Genomic DNA, 21337 nt, shown 5'->3' on the forward strand with positions numbered 1-21337 from the left:
CAGGTCTGGTAGCATGAAGGGTTCTCTGCAGCAGGCTGACCTTCAGTCACAGCCTGGGTACCCTTTTTGGGCTATGTACTGCACTTGTCAGACAAGTACCAGCTAGAAAGCCTCACGCTGCCAAAAGATGTGATACAATGTGATTCATGTTCAAAGAGGGTCTAAATGCTGTAAATTTGTGTGAGGTGTAAAAAGTGCCTTGGTCTAGGTGTGGAATCGGAGATCCTGAGCTAGGTACTGAGGCATTCCCTGCGGAGCCTGGGGCCGTGCCTGCACCTTAGGATAAAAATTGTCAATGACCTGCAAGTTCTGCAGGGGGCTGCTTTAGACAGACACAGTCTTTGTACTTACCTGCTGAGGTATAACGCAGGTGCAAGCATGGAAGTGTGTCTGACACGTCCTGTGTGTGTGTAATGCTTGGCTTGCAATCTCGTCCTGGAGGTAAGTGCTAACATTTCCATCAAGGACTGAGAAGGACATACAGCAAATGGCAGGGGAGTCATGTGCTTCTTTCAGTTTTAAAATAACCCGGGAGACAAGAATTCACCCAGGAAACATAAGGAACAGATTGGGTGTCTTCCTGGTCTTCTGGTAGTGAAGGATTTGAGTGCTCCTGAGTCTGTAGGTTGCAGCCCTTACTGGGAGTTACGGTACAAAAAGTGATTTCAATTTCTTTAGCACAGCAAATGAAAAAATATTGTGAATTTAGATTGCTGTGGGAACTCTGCTGGGAAGGGTGACTTTCAGACTGTGTTAACTACTGTTTAATGTAAAATTCAAAACTGCACTGGAGTTGCTTGCTTACTGGGAGTTGCAGTAAGTACCTGAGCCATTAATCTTAGTCTTCTATTTTTTTCTGAGTGAAAAAATCTTATTTTTTGAGGTGCGCCAGTTTGTTGTCAGCAGTGGGGTTGCAAATCTGACACCCCTTGAGAGTTTTCTTCAGGGGAATGGAAATGGGAAATACAGGTTTTCATCAGTCCCAGCAGAGAACGGAATTCATCCCTTGCAGGTCATATTCTTGAGTGACAGCCCTACTACCTGCAGTAGTGTTCCTAAACAGAGCTTGCACAAGTGCTAGTAGCTGCAGCTCCAGCCCAGCTTTTTCCTCAGTGAAGGAATTCATGAGTAAAGCTGCCTTCTTTGCAATAGTAAAATTAAACTGAGAGGAAAAATGTGATTCTGCTAGCCGGTATGTGATTTATATTCAGGGGATTCAGCCAGCATCGTATCTAGTGTAACTACTAAAAGTTTGGTGGTGACTGATTCAAATTATAATATATATGTGTGAGTGTAAAGCGTATCCTTGCACTTTGAGGATAATTTAGAATTTTTTTCTCCAAACTGGGGATTTAAAATAATACAGACAGGAAACATTACATACAACTTATTCAAGCTATACTGCTTGAGCTTCGTCATAAAAATACTTTTATATTACAGGATATTGAAATGTGCAGTCTCAGTTCCTTGCAATATATAAATTTCTATAAAAAATTTATGCTAAATGAAGCAAACTGTTGCACAAAGTTGTTATTGTAAATGAATTTATACAGCAATAGCTAAATACTCTTATCTATAAACACGTAACAAAATTAGGGATAACAATTAATAGAAAAATACAAGGCATCCTTGCCATTCATATTCATGTTTAGTGTAATATATAGCCAGTCATAAGTTATTAAAAATACACAACAAAAGCCTGATGAATACAATCCCTTCTGTGCCACTCTATAACTACTAAGAATTTTACAATCAATAGCACAAAAAAAGAAGAGGGGAAAAAAAAAGGAAAAAAAGAAACCCTAGATTGGTAGGAAAAGTGCTCTTTTGTTTTCTGCTGTGTATCTTACTTGCAAAAAACAATTTTGTAAAGAATTCTTGAAGGACATTATTCTCTCCAGGTATCTGAAAGAACTCTGAAATATTTAATCATTTTAACCCCCTGCATGTAGGCATAAAAATATCAATATGTTACTAGGTATGTAATCAAATTAAAGCCCCTTTTCAATAAGACTATTCCTTCTTCTTCAGATAACCTCACACATTTTTGAAAATGTCTTTACTAATGTTAGAAATACGTTATTCTGTGAGCTAGTGAATCCCTCTTACGTGTCTGTCTGCACTCTTCTTCCCTAACCATGTAACCTGATATAAACCAGTTGTGTTTCAAGGTTGGAGATGCCTTTGGATTTGAATTTGAAAGTTTTCATTCCCCAGTGTGTGGTCTAACTTAATCTCTTTGCCCAAGGTTCCTCTCTGTAACCATCTGGCCAATAACAACTTTGTAAAATAAAGACAGTACAAGGCAGTAGAGAGAGAAAATCCAGGCTATCAGATACATTAGCAATATCACTATTGACTTAGTGGTGTAGGAAACAGTAGTATTACTTAGGACCCAGATCCTCAAAAAGAAATACTGTGCTGTAAGTACTTCTCAAACCCTGTGCCAGAAGTCAACAACATAGATCCACAGAAATCTGTGGGTATAAATTAAATGTCTTTTGGTGTAAACTTTGCCAACCAGATGGCACTATCATTCACCACAGCAAAATCTCAACTAGTAAAACAGACTGTTTAGCCACAATCTGTCATACCTCTTCTTAAGCTGCCTGGCAATAATGGATGTTGCACAACTGAAGCACTGAGAGTACTTCATACTATCAAGAGAACTCCTTGAAAAGACACAGAATCATAAGCTACAGAAGGCTTATAGAAGACAGGTAGTACTGTGTATTTAAAATTATATTATGTTTACCTTGTAAGAAGACATCTAGTAAGTGACAACAGAAATGTCAGAGCTGTATTGTTTCCTCTGCTGCTATGTGATAGCCTTAAGTGCACAATATGCTTAGCTTTAAACTTGGGCTACTATAAATGTATTGAAAGTAATAAGAGCTGTTGGCCAAATTCTGCTTCTCCCTATCAAGTACAATTTCTAACAAGCTCACCCAAATCCTTTACTGACTACAGAAAGTAGCCCTTCTTCATCCCTTACACTATGACAGCATATGTAAGAATAAACCATCTGCACTTTAGAGGGACTATTTTGCTTTCATAAATCTTTAGTTTCAGAAAAGTAATATCCAACAGCAGATTTTTGCTTTATTGTTTAGAGTCCAAAAAATCTTTACAGATTCCTCGAATAATATCAGGAATCATCTGCTCCAGTCCAGTGAACTCCCTGGTGAAGAAAGTGTGAGAATCTCTTGGTTCAGAAGCCATGTCTTTCAGATCATCCAGAGGTGCCCAGGCAACGCCAACAGAGAAGACTGTTATTCCTACAATGCAACAGTACAGAAAAAAAATAAGTAAGACCATTTTGTCTATGGCTACAAGAAAAACAACAGCTTCTACAACCATGAATTAATTTGGATCAGAAATGAGTGTTTCTGCACCTGCAGGCTGTCAGAGATGATTAGATTTTGCCACCAAGTATCAGGAATTAAAGAGGTGTCTCAGTAAGAATCCTGGTGGAAATAGGGGATATCCTAAGAGTTAGCATGAGTTGTTTTGTAGTGGTAGATATGAACCCAGCAGTGACATAGTAAGTCTTGAAACACAAAAAACAGTGTTTAGAACAATTTTGAAAGTAAATCTGGATGGTTTGTGTACTCTGAGAGTTTTCAAGCATCAGGAGCCCAAGAGGCTTTTTGGTCAAAACTGCTTATTTCACTCGTAGATGATGATGGAGAACAGAAATAATGCCATTGGATGCCATCGCTAGTTGGAACTTCACTACATGGCTCTTTGGTTTTAATCTACTGATTTCTCTTGCTTAGGGAAGTAGACTGGCTGTATTTTTTTTTTTAAACAAAGTTGCCATGAGTGAGTCTACTTATGGCTACATACCTAGTTTCACATCTCTGATGTTTCGTTCTAATGGAGAACAGTTCCTCAGAACCCACATTTAGCTAAATTTAAAACAATGATGATACTTGATTTGCTTGCTGGAGCTGTATGAATCAACTCCTACAGCTTTTAATCATAAAATCATTTACCTGCTTTTTGTGCAGCAGCAGCAGGTCCTCTAACATCATCGTAAGACTGACCATCAGTCAAAATAACAAGGAAATTTTTGTTAGGCCCATCCTTCACTGGCCCAAATACGTTTCTGGTTGTGAAAGAAATGGCATCACCAGTCGCAGTGCCACCACTCATGTAGCGGATGTTCCGGATAGCGGAGAGGACCTTTTCTTTTGTGGTATAGTCTGTGAAGCCGAACTCAGTACGCTGATCATATGTGAACTGCACAGTGGCAATTTTGGAACCAATATCAGAGATCTCGAAAGCCTTCGCAACGTTGCTGATGAATTCAAGCACGAGGCGGAAGTTGCTGTCTCCAACACTGCTAGAGCCATCTACCAAGAAGGCTATGTTGACAGAGTTGTAGCATGTCTTGCTACACAACATTTGCTCATGTGAACACAGCTTTTGGACAAGAGGTTTCACATATTTGGTGGTACCAAACCAGCTGGGCATGTTGTAAGAGAAGAAGCCATTATTTCGACAGACAGCCTGTTTGAAAACAAAAGTCACAAGGTGAATATTGAAGCAGCAGTTCTGTGGATACCAAGCATACACCTATGTGATTTTCTTCCAAAGGCAGGTTTGAATTGGAGCCTGATGGTGTTTTTGGGGGGTGTTCTTTTGTTTTTAAAGAAGTTCAGGACGAACACCTGTAGATTAGGTCAGTGAAAGCTCTAACTTATTTTATCGAATAATTAAATGAAGTATGCCTCCCTGCCTCCTCCAGAAATTTCAAATAATTCCATGTAATTAATGAGAACTGTAACAACTGGATATTTCAATTAGGTTTTTTGAAAGGGAAGTAAGTCATGGCTACTGAATGTCCAAAGGATTGAAAGTTCTACATTTTTCCCTATCCACTGGAAGTTAGGTGGATGTGTTTTCCCTTCTAACACTGTAAGCACTTTTTTTGTTTAATCCGTAATGCATCATTAACACAGATGCGCAGTTGAATAGAAAATATAGTCCCAGGTCATTCAAAGTAAAATTTTTTTCCTCTGGCTTCCATAGTATACATGTAAAATGCAGGTAATTGAGAAGGGGATTCGATTTAAAATCAGCTCTCCGAGGTGGTAACTTATCTGGCTAAGATCAAAATGCAGAAAGGGAGGGCAGGCTTCGGTCACATAAGATCATGTCTTTCTGTGCCTGTAAGTACATGAGAGTTGGACCTGCCCCAGATCAGAAACAAGCTGTCTTGTGCATGCAAACAGCAGAGGAATAGTGCTTCATTAGGTTCATGTTCTGAGCTGTGAACTTTCTCCAGAAATTAGACACCTAAAACCTCCCTGTGAAAACCTACGTAATGAACTAGCACTTAGAAAGCTCTTGTGGGAGTAAGACCTGCGTTTGAATTCCTGTGCTAACTCGTATGGAGCAAGATCCAAAACTCTTCATCCAAGATAATCTTGCATGTGAACTTGTTAGGAAGTGTTTTTCGATCTTTCCTGTCTTTGTAGTGAAAGTAACTAAATAATCCTCCATAGAGCAGGTCCTGAAAGATATGCCTCCCTGTCTGCCATTTTAGGACTGAAGATATCACATCCGAGTTTAATTGTTTTGATGCATTTACCTATGCCTAAGGTAGGGGAATCCCCTTCTAGAAATCTTCATGTAATTACAAAGTCCAAGAGCTACAATTTGGCCAAGACTCTGAACTGGGAGAAGTGTGATAGCATTTTGATACCTTGGTGCAGCCTCATTAGCAAGAAAATAAGCCAGCAGAAGCATATAACTTAGTAAGAAGAAACTAAAAGGCTTACCCAAAATTTGCAGTCCTGGTATTTTGATAGTCTCAATAGTTTTGAGAGAATATATTTTATGAAATTTGTAAAAATAAGTTCATTAGGACTCTAGCATGAAGTAAATTCTCTAGAATCATACCCATGCATGAAAATTAAATAATGATATTCTCTTACTTTGTCAACAAAAGCAATGTCTTGTACCATTCCCAGCTCCTCCGTTGTAGGTTTTGCTACAGATACAATGAATACGTTGACTCCAAATTCTCTGGCCACTATACCAGCTTCTTCTATATCATCTGAGGGCCAGCCGTCTAGAAACACTACAGTGATTTTGGGTATTCCTTTGCGTGCTCCATTTTCCAAAGAGAAGAATTTCTGAGCTGTGTGTTTCAAAGCTTTCCCTAGTTTTGAATGGCAAAAAAAAAAAAAAAAAGAAACAATACAATTACATTTTTGTACCAATTTCCTATATGAAATTGTCCTGGATTTTAGTTATGACTACAGAACGAATGCAGCGTAACAGTGAAATAGTGTCCCAGGATATTTCAGCACTCATGAAACTTGAGCAACCTATACCCTATTAAAAAACTGATAAAGCTGAGGGGAAAAAAAAAACAACACACTGAAATGTTTTTCCCCCACAGGTTTTGTTTTATACTAGGAAGCAGATACATGAGCGTCTGCCAAATGAATTGGAAGGAAGAGGTTGAGAAGCTACTTATATTTAGCTTGTGAAATTCAACATATCTGGAGAGCTCAGTTTCCATAGTTGGCAAACATCCCTTCACAACCGCTTACTCTTTATTCACAGAGAACTCTAACTCCTAAATTAGCCATACAACAAGAAAGAAATGTTAAGCCTTTTAGATATGATTTTGTCTCAACTATCGCTGTTACCAGTGAAAAACTGATTACTCTTTAAGCACAGGAAATGATACTGGAACTTGTACTCTAATAAGGCATACAATAAGTAACCCTGACTTCTGAAAATGAAATTGAAAATATGGCAATGTTCTAGTGGAAAAATGTTGAACCTAAGATAAACGTGGTATTTAAAACACTTTCTTACCTAACAGAATAATAAGTACTTCAGTATATATGTATACATAAATAAGTAAATACATATTGATATGTAAAGACATAATTTCTATTTTCATTGACATATGAACTCACCTGTATTAGAATTGCCTCCTCTGAACCCTAATTCCTTTATGGCAAACAAAACCTCTTTTGCAGAAGTGAAGTTTTTCAGATAGAATTCAATTTTTGGATGTTCACTGTGGAAAAATAAAACATTAATAAACTACGTAGTTGACTTTTCATATCACTGTGGCATTAGCAAGCTAAATTAGCATTTGAATCATTTTGTTCTTGCTCAAATATACTCTTCTCTCCATTTTAATTACTAAAATAGAAGTATGCTCCTCACTTAATAATTCTCACAATCCTTACTTAGCATAAGGAATCATGTACCTCGGTGGATAAATTAAGAACAGGATGATTCTTAAGCTTATTAAGCAGCTGAAAATACTAGTTTTAAAATATATCCAGAAGTAAATTTTGAACGTGTCAGAAGTTAAACTAAATGCATTGGTATAATTGAAAATTACACAAGTATCACAAAGGCAGATGGTCAAATTTGTCATGTCTTCTCACATGAACACATCAACATAGCACAGAGAAAACAGTGCTGCAAGCTGGAGTTTTTCTCTTGCTATTCATTTGCCATTACTGAGCAAACGTTGTTCTGCAAAATACAGTGTTACATTACTTGATTTCTCTTATTAATCACTCAGTTATATTTTGTGTACATCTGTTATTACCTGGCTTGTACGACTCCAATGTGAGGCCCTTCTGTTCCAATTCCCAACATCACTGCTACTTTTCCAACAAAGTTTTTCTGCAGATTAAATCTACGTTGGCCAATGTTGTAACTTCCGTCAACGAGAAATGCAATATCAGCTTTACAGTCTGTGAGCATCCAAAATAATTAGACTAACTTAGCACCAAGTGAATGTTATGATTTTGCTTTTCAAAAGCTAAACCTGTAGGTTCCTACCTTTGTTCCCAGCCTTTTTGTCAAGGGGCTTCTTAGGTCTTTTGCCTTCAATGAAGGAAACAGCACGGATCATTTAAGAACATTAAGACAAAATCGAAGAAGCTTAGTCTAAGAATTACATTGCAATCTATCCTCAGTAAAAATTGGCATGGGACTGCATCACCCTTCCATCAGTGTAATAATTAAAATTTCACTACTATTGCTTTGCTCCTTGGAGAATATTCTTTTTCAAATGAAACTGTTTAACCTTCCTTTCTTGCACCTGTCAAGCTGAATATCAAAACGTGTACAGGAAGACATACAGAAATTGCTGTAGCTCAGCATCCCAAGTGCTGCCACTTCTCTTTCTCAGTTAGCAATCTGCTGTTCAATTTTAATGTTTTGGAAGCAAGCTGGGACTTAAACAATGAAGCAAATGTTCTGTTTGCAAACATGATCCAAGTCCAATACGTATATACCACTAGCCTTCATAAAAACTGATCTAGCCTTTTACTGGCAGCATGTTCTGCGGAGAAATCCACACAACATCTAAATTTCTGTTAAGTAAGTCCTGACAACCCTTAGCTGTTAAGTAGTTCTGTAAGAAGGAATGCATAATGTCTTCTCTGTCACTTAATTGGAATGAATATCCTATGAGCTCACAAACTCTTTCCTCCTGTTACGTTATCTACTAGTTTTCCAAATTTAAGTGTTCCTTCATTTACATGAACACTGCTGAAATCAGAATCAATCTCACTGATTACAAATGATTCTTCCTTTCGCTGATGCAAGACATGTCAAGGCAGATATTGTACCTATGTTTTCTTTAAAAAATAAATTCCATGAAACAAGACATGTTGGAGAGAGCTTGTACCTGTAGAAGGACGTGCCGTTGATACTGATCGTCCCACTGCTTCAAGTGCTACATTCTTGGTAGCTGCCAAAATATTGGAAGAATGAATTTATATCATGGAATCGTTATATCACTATTTCAATGTATTTAGAAGAAGTTATGAGTGCTTGAAGAATACTGGGTTTGCAATAGTCTTTCTAGACTATTTCCAATAATCTTTCTGCATAATCTAGGTGGACTAGCCTAGCTGGAACAGTATCATTTTAAGAAAAGCATGGAAAAGTGAAGATAAAATGAGTTAGAAGTAAAAACTTTGATTACATTTCATATACCAGTCACATTTGTTTCTATATACAGGTGCACTGAGGAAGTTTCCTAAATATATGTTAATATTTGAAATACAGTTTGCGAAGTAGTAAGTTTTTAGACACCTACGAGTCACTGAGAAAGACGAAGCCCATCTAGTGAGCACCTGAGACTGGATCCCGTTGGCATTTACAGCAGGGTAGTTTTCCTGTCCTGGGAGAGTCTGTACCTTTACAGGTCCTCCTGCGTTGGTGATCACCCCTCTGAGACACAAAAAAAAGTTGTTATGAATCAGACGTATTAATCACAAGAAAATGTAATAAAATTATGCCATCATTAGTATATTGGACACTAGCCTTCTGAAAATGATACCATATAGGCAGAAGGTTGCATTCAGGCAAAAATAAACTATAAGATACTGAAAAGGTTAAGAGAAAATATTCCACAGAGCATCACTCAGACATTTTATTAGGAAGCACAGACAATTATCAGGAAATTCTAAAAATTCTAATTGCTCAAACTGAAGCAGAAGAACGGTAAAGGTAAGAGCTACAGGAAAATGTATTTGAGTTCATTATGATTCATGAATATTTGTGGCCAAACCAAAATTTGTTATGCCTGACTGCAAAGTGACCAAAGCTAAGAAAACTAGAAGAAAAATGCTGCTCGTAGTAGTAACTTGTATGTAGGATATTGTGTTACGCAACCACACAGACTGCAGTCAGAAATGGCAGGCATTGCTGACAGCAGCCATCCGATTACTGATAAATGTAGGAACAGAGCGTAAAGTATCTTATTCTTCTCATTCACCTGGAGCAAAAATTAAGTGTGAAATCTGAAATAAATAGAATTCAAGTTAATAACTCAATCCATGTAAGATTCCTGATTGTTTTCCATCTAGACTCGCAAATGGTATATCAACAGCAGATGCTGTTCAGCTCTGTGATTTTCACAAATTGCAACTTCAGAATACTTCAGAAATAGTTAACAAATCACAGCTATTTCCATTTGTTTAAGCATACCACTTAAATACAGTTTTAATAGGTTATTAAAAAATATACCAAGAAGCTTACTGATTAAAAGTATCTTACAAAGTCATATTCGGTATCATAAGACTATTGTACTCCTTAATGCCATACTAGAAGTCAGTTCAGAAATGTAGAAGTGACAAGAAAACTTGTAGCAAAATCTATGGACGACGTTTTCCAAAAAGAAGAGATTTGAGGCTGAAACCTTCTTAGAGAAGGCTGCTAGCATTTTTCTCGTGTTGATTTTCATCTCAGGACTCAATGAGAAGGTTCTGAGATTGCCTGCCAGATCTGCCTGTCACGCAGGACAAACGAGGATACAGCTAATTGGAAAATCTTGCTGATGCTTACGTGCTGAGCCTGTTAGCACTATCAGGACATAGAGGATTATGTGAATACCCAACGGGATGTTAGATTTACACATTTAGGAAACTTCAGGGTTAAAAGCTGCCCAGGGAGAGAACTTCCATTGATTGTTTTTGCAGGCAGAGGGGTTGTTGTGATAGTCACAGGCATCAGAATTCTTTTTTAGATTTCTTTTTATGTGCTGAAAGAATGGATATTATTTTTTAGGAGCCAAAATTCAATGTTGAGCTTCTTTAAATGGAAGGAAAAGCTTAATGGTCCATGGTATTTGGGCAGGTACAGTAGCATGGGAAACAAACAACCTTTTCAAGATAATTGAAACACAGCAATGTGTGCCTTTGTGTTTATTTTTCTTATCTGTTTGTCTTCCTGCTTGAAGAGAGTCCCAGCCTCATCTGATTTAAAACATCATGAAAGTAGAATAATCAAGGCTGGAGTTTAGAAAATCTTGCACAGTTATGGTAATTTGAGCTCTGGGCATCTGTGGCAGTTTCCACATAAGTCTCCTTGTGGACTACTTAAAATGCATTCCTGATTCACAGACGTGATTTGCATTTCTAAAGGGAACTATGGTTATATATATACGTATTTAATTCTTGTACCTTTAAAGATTATGGTAGTTTCAAAATACAGAGATACTTTATCTAAGAATACTGTATACAGTGTATAGACAAAGAAACTTTAGTAAAGTTGCCCTGAATGCTAGTTTAAAATCAGATTATGATGTTGGCAAATTTAAACAGCACCTCACATTTATCCTAATAGAGAGTGAAGAGAAATAGATATGAACAGAGATGTGCTACTCTAAGGAAAAGCCCCAAACCCAAGGGCAGCAGTGCTGCAAGTAGACTGTTGAAAGAAATACATACTGAGCAGACTTGGTCTTACAGTCCAGAAGCACGATGTTTGTTGCAGATTATGTTTTTTGCTAATAATTACATTTATCAAATATATCTATGGGTGGCCAATCTGCTCTTTTTTTTTTTTTCCCCCCACCAGAAGGGAGAAAAGAGAAAGAGCAAGGTCTCCCGTGCTGCCTGAGAGCAGAATTTTGACCTGAAGTTCCCATTACCGTTGCTGAGTGCTGGCTGCGATAGCAGCTGGCATTTCCTACAGGATCCCTGGATGAAAGTGGTTATCTTCAGGGGGATAAAAACAGACAAGCCAGCCAAATTCCCATCTTTCCTTTCTATTACCAGTAGATGTATCAACCTCTTTCCACATCATTCACCTTTCTCCATGGCTCAAGAAGCATCCTCCCCTTCTCTAAACGGCAGGCTCCTGCTGCCTGCCACCAGTTCAGTGCTTTGGAGCTGTTCTGGGTTTCGTGCCAGCATCTTCTGGCCCTCTAGGTTCTGCTTCTTCTGTCTCCTCTGCACTTCTATTGCTTTTGGCAAGAAACAAGGCACAGCAGCAGAAGCAGCCAATATATCAAAGTTTCCCAGGGGGCCTACTGCTGCTGCTCAGAAGCCCATCCCCTCTGGCTGACAAGGTTTTTGTCAATAGCCTTGTAGCGAACACTGCCGCAGCAGCGCAGTGGCCAGTCTTTGTGGTTAGTTTGTGGCCAACTTGGTAACACCATGACTTGCTTTTGTTCACTTGAATTCTGGGGACCTGATGTTTCATTACAAGCGTTCCCACCCTGTGACTAGTTATGAAGGTTCTAAAAAAATTTGCATGCCTATTGAGCATCTAATGACTGCAACATAGGGTTAGGTCTCCATTTAGTGGAATTGGCACTAGAACAGAACTGCACAAGCTGAGAACCTAGTCCTTAATTTGCCCTTCTGATTATTAATCCAATTAATCACTCAGTGGTAGATTTAACTCAGTTCTTTATGCCTACGTAGCGTCAGCCTGGTAGGAGGTTCTCCATTCTTCCCTGACAAATAAAACTTATATTCTTCTGCCCAGACAAAGAAAAATACTAAACAAACATTCTGTTTCCTGAGAATAATTGCACATAAAATAAGGACAGAAAAAGATAAAAAGCCAAATATAACAAACTAAAGCAGGCAGAAAGCTTATTCATCTGGAGTAATAACTGAATTCTGCTCAATTCTTTAAAATGCACTATGTAGTGTTATTACTGCAAGAAAAAAATCACATCACCGTAATGGAACTACTCGGAGGAATAAGCATTATTTGGTGTATGTAAAAGTTTAGGAATCAGGCTTCAATTAGGACCCAACACATACAAACTGGAGTTTTTACACCAAAATAACAGACTAGAAGATAGTTTTTAAATTTCAAAAATACTCTGATAGCAGAGTTCAGCATCGTAACTGTATTTTGAAAGAGTTTCTTCCTGTTGCTTGGGAGTAAGAAGAGAGTATAACTATGCCCCCATTTCTTTTAAATGCTTTGTTCCATGGAAGCTTTTAAGAACAGTTTCAGCCTTCCTGCATGGGTAACAGTAGTCTTATCTGGAATGCACAAATAGAGTAAGACTCATTTTTTTTTTTTTTAAACTGTAGTTTATGCATAAGTTAATATAAATGTACCTAGAAACTAAAGACTAGTTTCAAGAAGTTTGGTGATGTTTGAGGAGATTCTGGATAACTTATGTTGTCATCCACAAATGCCAATTAAATCTCATTCATAGAATTAATCATTTTTTAAAAAATCTCAAATGTAGTAAGTATGATACCTCAATATATTTACTTTGGTTTCAGTAGAGACTCTTGACAAAAATAATTTGGCTTGTGTGCATGACTAAGTCTTACTTTTAAATATAGTTGTAATATTTAATTACAGAAATCTAGGAAGTTTGGAAAAATGTGCAGGATAATCTAGTTTGTACTTTCAGTTCAAATTAGGATGACAGTTTTCTAGCTCTTCTAGACAGATGGCTATCTTCTTAGAAACTGCACTGTTCAGTCCAATTCCTTCAATACCCCAGGCCATCTACTCTGTCCTTATTGCTAGACTTTTTCCTCAAGTCTAATCTAAATTACTGTTGCTAAAGTGTCAGTCCACTCCAGAGTTAGAACATGCAGTTTTGAATCATTCTGTGATGAGTTCTAAATGAACAAGTACATCTTTTACAGCCAGTTAACAGATGAAGCTAAGAATTCTCCTTTAATAGCCAAAAAGCTTTTTCAAAGTATTAACATCAGTCTGACAGGAATCATTCTACCTTCCACAGGCACCTGAAATAGATCACATCATCTCCAGCTGCCTTGTCTAGTGTTCCATTATTTAAAATTGATTCAGAAAAGAATTTACCTTTCAAATAAGTAATTCTTCATTTTAAAAAAGTCAGATAACCTCAGTAAGATTTCTGCCAGCCTGTTTTCTTTCACCTGGGGAATTACTACTATTCTGTTGACATCTATTTAACATGGGTTATCCGGTTACATTTCCTAGCCTTCAGTTTTCCGTTTGATATGGGAATGAGTTTGGCTAGCTGTTGGTCTAATTAAGAGACCAATGATCTAATTATGAGTCATCAAGTTTGATGCCCATCAAGGAAGTGTCAGAGAAGAAATACTGTGACAAAAAACATAATTCTGATTACAATTAATAATCTTTACAGATCACATTCACCTAAATCATGGATAGGTCTGTTTGCATAGGAGCTTAAACTGACTTCAGCCGTTTCAGGAAAGATCTCATAAATTGAAGTAAAAAAAAGCAAGTCTGCTTTTATTCTCCCATTAATTACTGTTTACACTGCATCCTTGTATGTCTACCAGTGACACTTGAGTTGTCTTACAGTGAAAGCCTGTCTGCTACTTTGCCACGTCACTAGTTTTGTTGTTTTCAGGAATATTTCAGCACAACTCAGGTAACTTGCAGACCACCCAGCCATTCTTTTCTGTTGTGCTCTGTTCTAATGGCATTCCTATTATGTCAGCATGGTTTTGGAAGTCCAGAGAAGTCTTTATTATGATGTCATTAAAAGGTTCAAATATAAAAGTGCAGCAAGACTATATAAACTTGCTTAAGGCATGGATTAACAGTTGACTGTCTGCCTTACCTGTGTATGGCAGCTCCGCAGACACTGGAAAGGGAGGCATAAACTCCATCTCCAAAGACATAGAATTGCCACAGAGGACAGTTTGCTGGGCAGAGGACTTCTTCTGTCTCCTTTCTAAGGTCAAGTCCTCTTGTAAAGCATGTGATAGCAGTAGAAACTACAGGGGAAGAAAAAGAAAAACCTGTGATCTGAAAATCATATTTTTTATTTAAATAAAACAACCACCTTCTCTACTGTATCCAAATCTAAATGTTTGGATTTGGAATTAAGTACAGCATTTCATCTTGTGCTCTAGTATGTCTGTAAGGATCTCTGGCACTTAGGAATGTGCAGCTATGACAAGGAAGAACACGTATTACAAGAGAGGCAGGGTGGAAAAGCATTTAAAAAAAGCAAACAGCATTGAACATTAGAATAATATCCAGGAAATACTACAGCGGAAAAGAATGGCAGTGGTTCACAACATGTGCAGGTTTACCACAGACGTAAAGGCAAGGGGAAGACCATAGAGGTGGAACACAAGAGTGGGTGGCACTCGCTGAGACTGAAACTGAATGCCTCGGACGTCCCCACAGTGCTCTCCAGCTGTGGGGCATCCGGGAGTCATTTGGGAAGCTCGGTCCAGGGATATTCATGAAGCAGGCTGACATAGCATCTATCTCCTTAGCTTCTGCAACAAATCCTGCTGGTCAGTGTTTAAAAAAAAAAAAAAAAAAGAAAGAAAAAGCGTCCATCTCCCTACTCCAGTAATACAAGTAGCATCTAGAGCATTCACATCAGTTCACTGCAACAGAGATCACATCATGACCCTTGTGCCAAGAACAGTCAGATTCACCCACAGAGATGGAATTTGTTTGTGCTAGGCACATGCTTTTCTCACAAAGAACTCCACCTTTTCTTCTTTAAAGTTGCTCCCCAGATAGTCATCTCTGAGCCCTTACTGTGCTTGCATGTGCACGCACCTACATACGCAGATTTACACCAGTGTACAATTCTGCCTGGCAAATTGAAGCTTTTCCTTTTGCAAATTTAGACATCATTATCTTGGATGCCTAACTACCATCCTACCTCTGCACAGCACAGCCAATTCAGCCAGTCTGGTAGCACAGCAGGTTAGGGTTTTAGCTTTGATCAACGTTAATTCAGCATCATAAGTTCAACCCATAACTGACTGGGTATTTATTCTGAAATTCCTAAGAGTAAACGTTGTCATCGCTGAGCACTAGCAGGTGGAAGAACATTTTCTATATGCACTCAGAAAATTACTTTTTCCACATTATTAAGAGGAGAGCTGACAGTCTGGCTAATGAATCCATGCATACACCACAACAAGAGTATGATTATGGGGATTAGTGATTGGTCTCTTGCCTGCTTCCCTGCCCACTCTTTTGACTCTTACCCTAGGGTGTTTACTGACCCTAACATAAGCTGCTGTTATTTGAAAGAATGATTTTGGAGCATATGCTGTTCCTAATCAGCAGATGGAAGAGAGCATGCTGCCTTGGTGCCTCCTGCTAATCCCACTGACTTTAGAGCTGAAAAGCAGAACATTTACAGCTGGAGGTGCACAGCGAAGTGTGTTCACACTTGCTGCATAGATCTAGGAATATTTAGAGAACATACATGTAGTTTTGCGTTTAAATATACCTAATCCTCATTAATGCTATACTGCATTTATAGTAAGCTACCTAATCATATCTTCCTGAAAAATCTTTGCTGCTATCTGTCAGCACATACATGTTAGTTAAATGCAGTAAGTGTATCTACATAGTCTGGATGAAGAAGAGGAAAAGCAGGGAATACTTCTACTTTTTCCCTGCCTTCAGAATCACTGTAAAGTGATTTAGTCTGATTCTCAGATATCCTAAAAATAAGTTTTACTCACATCCTCTTATCCTCCACATGCTTAGTCTTATACATTTCTCTTAAAAGCCTGAAAAACAAGCAGAATCACCATGCTTATACCTAAAAGCTCATTATTCTCATTGTTAAAAGCATTGTTATTGGTGTTATGCTGAAAGTCAACTTGCTTTGCATTTGAGTGCCCTGATCACTTCAGGGAACTCCTACAAATTTGTTAGCTGATTACTGGGCAGTAATCAAACATCCACCAAGTGGCAACTAGTGAGACCAACCAGCAGCTAGAAGGCTGGACATCCGTGGAGGAATCCTTGCAACGAGCAGTAACAGTAATCTGTTCACATAGTACTACCTGTGCCATGTACCCTGGAACATTTTCCTAGCTTCCAGAAGTGCAAGACACCACAGGAAATTTGTAATACCTGCCACTTCTAATTAGTTAGCCTGACTGAATTCCTTGTCAGGCTGTACATACGAATACAATCAGATGTGTAATTAACACGCTCCTTATCACTTGGAGATCTGCATTTCTCTCACTAGCAGGCACTTGCTAAATACAGTCATGTGTCAGATTAACATTGTACGTTTTTGATAGCACTTAAGATGGGGAGGGGATGTGGGGGGTGGAATCTGGCTATGTCTTCCGTAGCCATGAAAGCACAGACGCTCACTGTAGCCCAGCCATGGGATTTTTATGTACTAAAGACTCACAATCCTCATCTACACCATGGGGGGGGCCTCCAGAGCAAAAAGCAAGTTGCTGCTGTGTGAACAGCTGACATACTGTAGCTAGGGGCTTTAACAGGTCGTACCTCAGCTATATCAGCAAAGGGGGGAGGGGAGGCGTCAACTTGTAACACACACTGAAGTACTCATGCTGTTAGTTAAAAAGCAGTAGTTTCGTTTTGTTTTGCTATGCAGATACAGTTTCCTATAAGCTATAATTGTGAGACTAACATTAGGAATGTCAGCAGCAGACTGAAAATTAGAAGTACTGGGTAACAAGTTAAAACTAGTGGTACCAACTTTGCAGTGGATTTTGTTCTTTCCTGTTAATGAATCCCATAAAACCATAAGCAATCCAATGTGAACTTGAGAGTATATTAATCATGCATGAATACCAGATCATATAGAATAATTCTTTGCCAGATTACATACTAATAATTCTCTAATAATAATAATAACTAATAATTTCATGTGATAGCACTATTAAAATGTAAGAGTGGTTGTTTTTGTTAACATATCCAAATCTGGGAGGTATTTCATCTTTGCAGAATCAGTCAAATAGCTAGCTATAAAGTGTTTTAAGTTGCAGTTATTTCATAATCACTGTAATTTAAGAACACAAGAACAGTAACACTTGAAATACTTCTCTAGATACTTATCTAACTCAATAATCAGTACCATTAGAAGTTAAAATCTAAATCCATGTATTTTTAGAAGAAGGAATGATAAGCTTGCAATTTACAGGAGAGGAGTCAGTCCTAGACTCCTAACCAGTCTGGACTCTGATGGAAAGTAGAGACCTCTGAACACATGAGCCTAAGATTAGTCCTTCAGAACTGCAATAAAGTGACCGTAATCCCACTATGACCAGACACACACTCTCTTTAAGCCTCACAGAAACACACCACATTAGGGTACACTGTAAAAACAAAATACAAAAAAAAAGAAACTGTATTTCTTCCTGATTTAAGCCATATTTAAAGGTAGGGATCAATGTCTTCCTTCACTGTTGACCTAAAAAAGAAAAAAAAAAAGTGAAGGCTCACTTCTGTCCTGAAACTTCTATCCAACAACCATGCTTTCAGTCATTCCATCAGTTTCCATCTTTTTGCTGCTATATCCCACATACTGATTTGCTCTGAATAACTGTTTCTCATGCCCACCTATAATGAGTCTTCAGTTCATTTTTGACAAGAGTCACTAACTTAAGACACTAGGAAAATAAAAACTATAAACAAAATTTGAGCTTTTCTAACCTTGATATTTTCATGCATTGCTTTGGAAAAGCAGAATTTATGTAAGGAAGTATATAAATGTCTGTGTACGTTATTAAAAAAGGGCAGGGATTCCTAGAGCAAAATAGCTTTATGGGTCATAAAATGGGGTTTACTTTTTTCTTCAGTACGATTTTTGTAGTACTTATTTATTTTAAAACAGGAAAAATTTGAGTCCTTTGTTTTCATCTTGAGGCTTCAAACAAACTTTATATATATAGTTTTATGCAAGGAATATTCTTACAAGTATCATCTATACCAGAAGAAAACCATATTGATAGAAATAGACCTACTTATATTTTGGAAAGCATGTTCACAGACTGCACACTAATTCATGTAATGATAAGTACGTATCCTGACATGAACAAGAGCAGTGGAATTTCTAAGGAAGCGTCAGGGCTATGTTACTTATTTCAGCCTGAGATTTGCACCTTCTGATCAACTTCTGTTCACTTACTATCTGTCATATGCCAGTGTTTACCCACCCATATGGTCAGTCTTGGGTATAGTAACCAGAGTTGTTGAACTTAGGTATTTCAGGGGGAGCGCAAGGAGAGATAAGACCTCCCTGAGCAGTTACGAGCCTAAATACAGTAGATATTCAAGGAAACTGATACTCTTTTCATTACTTCAGACACCAGAATTTAAGTGTTTTTGCTTGTTTTTTAAAGTTTCTGCAAGCTTCTAGCTCAATAACCAAATTGTGCTGAATTTAGGCTCAGGATAATGGTGAGAGGCAGTATCTTACATTAACTGTTCACACTGTGCGTGCAAACGTGCTGGTACTTTTAGTAATAATACAAAAGCAAAAATTACATTTGCCAACATTCACTTAACATAACTTAAGTTAGTTCCAGATACCTTCCGGTTATGGAGGCTTCTTCTCCAGCCCTCGCAACAGGGATTATTAAAAAAAGCCTTTTCAGGTGCTTCCTGACAGGCCGCTCACACTAAACGTGTAACGCGCCTGTGAAATAAGACAAGGAATTGAGGTTGCAGTAGGTTTCCCATTGTTGTTTTCTTTATTTCTGGTGGGTTTTTAAGTCACGGCCGTCCTGTGATACACAGGATGGCACAGAGCGATTTTCTAAACGTTTGGCTGAAGACACCCCGGGCAGCCGATCCTGGCCCCCCCGGCCCCCCGCGCGGTGCCGGCCGGCACAGGGACTCACCTCAGCGCCCGCCGCGGGCTCCGCCGGGCCGCTCCGGTCCCTCGGTGGCGCTCCTCGAGCCGCTTCCTACGGCCCCCTGGGTGGCTCCGGCTCCGGGGCAGCCCGTCTCACAGCCGCTCACGCAGCCCGGCCGGCCGCCCTGAAAGCCCCGCACTGGCGCCGCGGCCAGCGGCAGGTGCTGCCGGGCGGGCCCGGCTCCACCACACGCACCGACACACCCGCACGCACCGACACACCCGCACGCACCGACACACCCGCACGCACACCCCTCGCCATCGTCCCCCCCCGGCCCCTTCGCCTGGCTCCGAGCCCTGCCCGCAGCGCCGTGCTCCGCCGGTGCGTCCCGAGCAGCCCGGGAGGGGAGGAAGAGGAGGAGGAGGATGGCGGCACACTCACCCGAGCCGTCGCTCCCGCGCACGGGGCCGCAGAGCAGGAAGGCGCCTGCGAACAGACAGACAGACGGACGGACGGCGGGTCGGGGCGAGTCGGGTCGGAGCACGGCTCCGCGCCTGCCCCGCCGGCCGCGGTACGCACCGAGGAGAAGGGCGGCGAGCGGCATGGCGGCGGGAGGGGACGGAGTGGGACGGGACGTGAGGTGAGGGGAGAGGAGCCCGCACCGACACCGCCAGAGCCGCCCCGCGCCGGCTTTAAACCCCGAGCCGGGCGCACGGGCACCGGGGCGGGACGGGGCGGCCGGGCTGGGATGGGAGGGCTCGGCTGGGCAGGGCCGCGTAGGTGCCGCCGTGCCGCCCCCGCCGCCTCCCGCCTCACCGCCTCAGGCCGGGCACCGCGTCCTCGGGCGCTGCGAGGCAGGCAGGTGGGAAGCCGAGGCAGTGCCCCAGCTGCCAGTGGCGTGGCGGGTCTGCAGGTTTAGCTTGGATTTAAACGTGTTTGTTTCCATTAAAAACGGCCACACCATAAATAAAGATGCTTCAGAGTCTGCTTCGACTTAGTTCAGTACATGTGTGCGTGGTGTGAAGTATTGACTGGTGTGAGTGTGCAACAGTTGGGTTACTAATGAATGGATCGGAAAGAGTCTCTTCCAACAAAATTCTTAAAATTGTGTCCTTCGCTGGCTGCCAGCATTCACTGTTCAACCTCTGCTGGGACAGCTGCTCCTAGAAGTAGCCTTCAAACACAAATAGGCTTTCAGAACCTGTAGAAAAAGACTTCTTGTTGGGGGGCCGGGGCAGAACAAGAACCGCAGGTGCTGGAGCCTGGTCAGGGTGTGAGCAGGCTCAGCCGCAGCCCACCTGGGGCTGCACATCGTGCAACGTTTGTGTGTGTACTGCAGAGCAGGTACGTGACAGCTGTCCTGCACGTACATGGGAAGCGTCACCGGGAAAGTTGTAAAACAAAAATAAAAATCGCATTTTATTTCAAATGAAGTGCAGAAGCTGTAAGAACCCAATCTCTCCCCACCTCCCCCAGCTTTGATGTCCCAGGAACACATTTTTGTGCTGCCCACGCGGAATAAAGGTGGCGATGCTTCACTTAGGACCTGCTCTTCCCCTATGGGAGTATCAATTGCAAAACCATTCAAGGCACTTGGTGCAGGTGTCAGGAACTTCTGCTGGCGTTTCTCCGGCTCCTGGGAGCTTGTCAAGGAACTGCTGGCTTCTAGCCGGCTCTGTCCTCAACAAGAGGCTCACCCGAGGGCGTTGATCACCTCTGGTCTTCGGTGGTGAATTAAAGAGCTGCCAAAGGCTGCTAAAACACTGTCCTCAGGCATGAGAGTCCACCTCTCCCTGAGGTGCTCGCTACAGGCCCAGCTGCACTTGGCGCAGCTCTGCAATGGTTCACCCATTCTGATGCTGGCCTCGGTTCACATTTTGCAGGTTTCTCAGAGGTGTGGTAGCTAAGAGAGGGGGGGAGTTTGTTGGTTTTTTTTTTTTTTTTTTTTTTAAGAAAATGTTCTGGGAAGCCAGTGTCTTATAGACGATGCTTGTTGTATGGTTAAC

At 40.3% G+C, this 21337-nt stretch overlaps 1 protein-coding gene and 1 long non-coding RNA gene across 2 annotated transcripts; both read right to left on the reverse strand.

Moving 5' to 3' along the window:
• Positions 1 to 1517: 1517 nt before the first annotated feature.
• Positions 1518 to 20105, reverse strand: COCH (cochlin). The gene is made up of 11 exons (XM_080592764.1): positions 19911 to 20105; positions 19773 to 19817; positions 14345 to 14501; positions 9098 to 9231; positions 8684 to 8746; positions 7831 to 7875; positions 7595 to 7742; positions 6945 to 7048; positions 5946 to 6172; positions 3999 to 4515; positions 1518 to 3278 (listed from the first exon to the last, which is right to left on the reverse strand). The coding sequence occupies exons 1-11, from the start codon at positions 19933 to 19935 to the stop codon at positions 3103 to 3105; spliced, it is 1641 nt and encodes a 546-aa protein (XP_080448890.1). The 5' UTR covers positions 19936 to 20105; the 3' UTR covers positions 1518 to 3102.
• On the reverse strand, positions 15052 to 19754 carry LOC308195412. Its single transcript, XR_013951464.1, has 3 exons — positions 19377 to 19754; positions 19066 to 19171; positions 15052 to 17944 (listed from the first exon to the last, which is right to left on the reverse strand). It is a non-coding gene; the product is annotated as an uncharacterized lncRNA (long non-coding RNA).
• Positions 20106 to 21337: the final 1232 nt, after the last annotated feature.

The sequence above is a fragment of the Anser brachyrhynchus genome (genome assembly GCF_964034855.1).
Source record: "Anser brachyrhynchus genome assembly, chromosome: 5".
Taxonomy (NCBI): Eukaryota; Metazoa; Chordata; class Aves; order Anseriformes; family Anatidae; genus Anser; species Anser brachyrhynchus.